The 4,809-nt window shown below is 31.4% G+C and overlaps 1 protein-coding gene across 1 annotated transcript in view; it reads right to left on the reverse strand.

Moving 5' to 3' along the window:
• Nucleotides 1-227: 227 nt before the first annotated feature.
• LOC106471325 (GPN-loop GTPase 2-like) overlaps nucleotides 228-4,809 on the reverse strand; it is a 24,349-nt gene continuing 19,767 nt past the window's right edge. Inside the window, exons 4-5 of the mRNA XM_013931923.2 lie at nucleotides 3,176-3,274; nucleotides 228-412 (exon numbers count right to left, since the gene is read on the reverse strand). Of these exons, the coding sequence (XP_013787377.1) occupies nucleotides 251-412; nucleotides 3,176-3,274 (261 nt within the window). The 3' untranslated portion in view covers nucleotides 228-250. The remainder of the gene's footprint in view (nucleotides 413-3,175; nucleotides 3,275-4,809) is intronic.

Consider the following 4,809-nt stretch of genomic DNA (forward strand, 5'->3'; position numbering starts at 1 on the left):
CAGGTAAATTATGGTAATATATTTTTATATGTTCCATTTCATTTACAATTACCTATTTCTTTTACTCAGACTGAGTATCTTGTGGCAGCAATATTGGTAAACCAGCTCCATTAAAACATACAGGCCTATCTTTCTGATAAAAGAACATTCATTAGCTTCATGTTACTTCTACTTCCTCACTGAATGAGCAATACATTTATTTGACCAGCTTCTTTTTCTTGATCCGATTCTTTGAGTAGTCTGCCACTCACTATTCACTTATATCCTGAACTTCGCCTTCTTCACAGCTATCTAAATTGGCTCTCATTGCAACAGAAAGCAAAGAAAAAATGTTCCTTTCTTCATTCTGTCCAAAAATGTAACCATTTGCTTTGTCTGCAGCACTTAAAACATTGAACATACTTCTCTTTTCCTGAAAAAATTTAAGAGCAATTGATTAAACAATACTTAAAAATTACAAAACTTATGGAATATTTAAAACGGTATTCTGAATCACATGGCAAATCTTAACACCAGAATAATTGTGAAAAACACAAAAAATCAAAAACTGTCTATATATCATTACTTATCATTTAAAACATAACCCTCTGTATACTGAATCACGTGGCAAATCTTAACACCAGAATAATTGTGAAAAACACAAAAAATCAAAAACTGTCTATATCATTACTTATCTATTGTTACTTATCATTTAAAACATAACCCTCTGTATACTGAATCACATGGCAAATCTTAACACCAGAATAACTGTGAAAAACACAAAAAATCAAAAACTGTCTATATCATTACTTATCATTTAAAACATAACCCTCTGTATACTGAATCACATGGCAAATCTTAACACCAGAATAATTGTGAAAAACACAAAAAATCAAAAACTGTCTATATCATTACTTATCATTTAAAACATAACCCTCTGTATACTGAATCACATGGCAAATCTTAACGCCAGAATAATTGTGAATTACACAAAAAAATCAAAAACTGTCTATATCATTACTTGGGACCCGCAAGAAGGTATCTTTGTACCAAATCCCATGTAAGTTGGTCGACATACACATGAATAGTTCACTAAAACTCCAAATTGTACTTTCCTCATTAAAAAATTGAGCAAAAGACAAAAATTCCCAAATTACTTATACCTATGTTTGGGACCTGCAAAATTGATTTCTCTACTAAATTCTGTGTAAATTGTTTAAAACATAACAAAGTAATTGACCAAACTACAAAAATTATTGGTTTATTTAACCTTTTGACCCCCCTAAAATGACCACAGATGGACATAGCCCACATTTTTTGTATGTTTATGTATGGGACTTGTAAAAAAAGCATCTTTGTACCAAATCCCACATAAATTGGCTGAAATATGATGGAGTAATTATCAAAAAATCTTAAAATTATAATTTCTGTGGCATCTTGACTTCCTTATAATTACTTAAAATTGGCAAGTCCACTATTTTTGTTTGTCAACATGTAGGAAAAGTATCTTAGTACTAAATCCCATGTAAATTAGTCAAAATATGGCCAAGTAATTGACCATAAACCTTGAAATTATGCTTTTTTTTGGTAACTCTGACCCCCTAAAAAAACAACTCAAAATGGGCAAATCCAATTTTTTTTATATGTCAATGTGTTTGGTGCATGAAAATTTATATTTGTGCCATTTGTCATTTTGATTGCTGGAAATATGTCCACACATGAGCCCAAAATATACATTTTGATGTTGTTTGACTCTTTGACTCCATAAAATCCTTAAAAAAAGGTCTAAATCAAAAAATGAAAAGGTGTCTGGGTGTTTCAAGTCAATCTGTGAGAAATGAAGAAATGGTGGTCGATTGAAGTGTTTGGAAGAAGAAGAAACAATACAAAAACAGTATGTTTCTCTGTGTACATATATACACAGTTACATACCATAGAACAAGCCCTTTTATACATAAACTTTGCCACAACACATGGTATATTAATAATACAATGCACAAATACAACATGAGAGTTAATTAATAACAGAGAAAACTAATGTGTCACATGATATAATACTCTACATAAATCAATTCTGACTTATTTCTCCATTTCTAGAGAATACAGATAAAAACACATAATCCAGGAACACTTACTTCTGACTTTAAACAAAGATATTATTCATTATGTCTTAATTATTTGAAATCATACATCAAATTTACCATGAATGCAGTAGAACCTCAACATTAAGGGCACCCTTCCAACTGCGTTCAAATGCCCTCTATAGCAAGCTGTCCTTAATATATAAAATAAACCACACAAAGCTGGATTCCATGTTAATCATACTAAATTTCTGAATTTTAAAGCCCCCATTTTGTTTGGTGTATGCAGGACAGGGGTGTTCATGAGTTGCACATTTCCATGACATGAAGCATTGTCAACAGGAGGTCTTAGGGGTTAGATTAGCTGGGCCGCCTTTTTCTTTATTATTGGTCACAAAGTTTCAAAGTACTTCTCTTCAGAGTTTGAACTACTAAACATTTCACATTTATTTACTGTGTTTATTTTCCTGTCATCAAATCACCATTTGTGTCATTAGACTGTTTATGTAACACTGTAATATGATACTTTCAAAAGCAACAAAGCACGTGCACAGAAATAAGCAGATTTGACCTCTGCTCCAAGAACATGATGTGGAATTTATCAGCTTATGTATCCTACAGTGTTCACAAAAAGAATTCCTCAGAGTAATAAAATTGCACTTTGAATCTGTGAAAACGTTTATTACAGTATGTGGTTCAGAGCTGATCCAATAAAAATTGGTCATCCTTCTAAGATGTTTGGAATTTAGTAATATACCATACAGGCATACAAAGATAGCTGCCTGAACAAGACTAAAGATGCTGCCCCTAATCCAGAATATTGAGGTGCCCATTGTACGATTTATTTTAGTCACAAATAGTAGAAAAAAGAAATAGACTGAAAAGGTTTGCTGCACTCAATGGTGCAGTGCCCATTTTTTCAAAGTGCCTGTAAATTGAGATTCTACTATACCTCCAATAAAAACTAACAAAGATAAATTTGTCTTGTTTCAGATTTGGCATATTTTATATTAGTTCTTTTGTACTTAGTTTTACAAATGTAGGTTATAAATAATTCCATAGCTTCACTATTATGTTTAAAATACCTTACTAATGTTATTTTCTGGTAGCTTTACCTGTATGTTAAGAGGAACGAATGAAACAAGACTGTAATCTTCAATGATTCCTGTTAAAGCTATGTTTAGTTTTTTGAATTTTGCCATAAATGGATCATCCTGAAAGTAAAAAGGAAAATTAAAAAAATAAATTATAGTGACACAAATAAATTCATAGTTGCTAATAATAAATTAATGTTTACTAATAAAAAATAAATAGAAAGTAGCATTATTTATTGAAGTGGAGAAAGAATCTGGGATTACTGATCATCTGTTAAAGGCAGACTCTGGGGATGTAAATGGATCAAAAGAAATTTCCAAATGAAAATACACAACAAAACTAGTACATGTCAAACTTTTATATTGATAAAAACATTTACAGAAGAAGATTATGAAATTAATTCATGGGAAAACCTTTGTAATCTTTGTTTGAAGAAACCTTCCAACAGTAGATGCCAACAAGGTAAAATACTTGTCCATAACAGGCATAGAAACCAGCCAAAACCATTTTACAAAAAGTCAAAAAATAACTGTGTAGAAGACAAAGATAAGTAAGAAGGGATAATAAATTGAGAATGAAGAAAAAATTGTGTTGTATATGATTATACCAAAAGGAATGAAACAACAAAGCAGTAATTAATTCTTTATGTTATTGTCATTAAGTGGGTAACGAGTCACAAAACAAATAATCAAAACATTTCAGAGGTGGGGGCACCAAAAGTGTCTCTGCCCCCGAGTGCTGAGAACCCTTACTACGCCACTGATTGTTCCTACTTTTCAAGTGTCTTTCAAGGGCATTATCTGAGGCTATAGACATGTTAAATTTGTGATCCATGGTCCAGGGAGATTATTCTTTATCCAATTTCTCTATATGTATAAATTCTTCTTTTGAAGCTTGTACATGCACATTTTGCAACTTATAACCTACACAGGTCTAAAATAAAGTCACAATATAACATCTCATGATATCACAACTGTAAACCTGGAACTAATGAAGTATAGCCTACTAGGTGTACTTACATAATTTGTAAACCATTTTGATATTTATGTCATCCAGTATTGTTCAAAGTCATATAGCTAGAGTAATCTTTCAAGCATGCAGAATAAATTTCTGTTATATCCCTAGTTTTGAAACTTATGTTTTATATGAGAAGCCAGTCACTTGTGGTGTACATGGATTATAAAACAGACTGATAAAATACTACTTGAGTTTACAAAACTCAACATATACTTAACTAGATCTTGTACAGGTAGCATTCTGGTATTCATGGTTACATTATATGAACCTTTCGTTCTTTTGCTGCTGCAAATGCATCAATTAAACTATCAAAATTTAAGGTATTAAGTACATCTTTTTCAATACTTAATATTGCCAAGTTACTAAGTCATTCTTGAGTCACTGAGGTTCTCAACAGAATAGCATAGTATTTGTTTCTACAAATTGCTGACAAACAATAATTTTGCTTATGTGAGGCTATGAGATTTATAAACTCATTTTGGATTTCAGGAGAAATATGTTGATGTTTGCTTGTTTTTAACACGCTCTAAATGCTCTCTCATTACTGGATCATACTTTTTTAAAAACTGCAAAAGTACAGGAAATTTCCAGGGTTTTCATTTGAGGTTATGTCCTCAGTATGACCACGAAATGCAAG

The sequence above is a fragment of the Limulus polyphemus genome, unplaced genomic scaffold (assembly GCF_000517525.1).
Source record: "Limulus polyphemus unplaced genomic scaffold, Limulus_polyphemus-2.1.2 Scaffold4543, whole genome shotgun sequence".
NCBI classification, from domain to species: domain Eukaryota; kingdom Metazoa; phylum Arthropoda; class Merostomata; order Xiphosura; family Limulidae; genus Limulus; species Limulus polyphemus.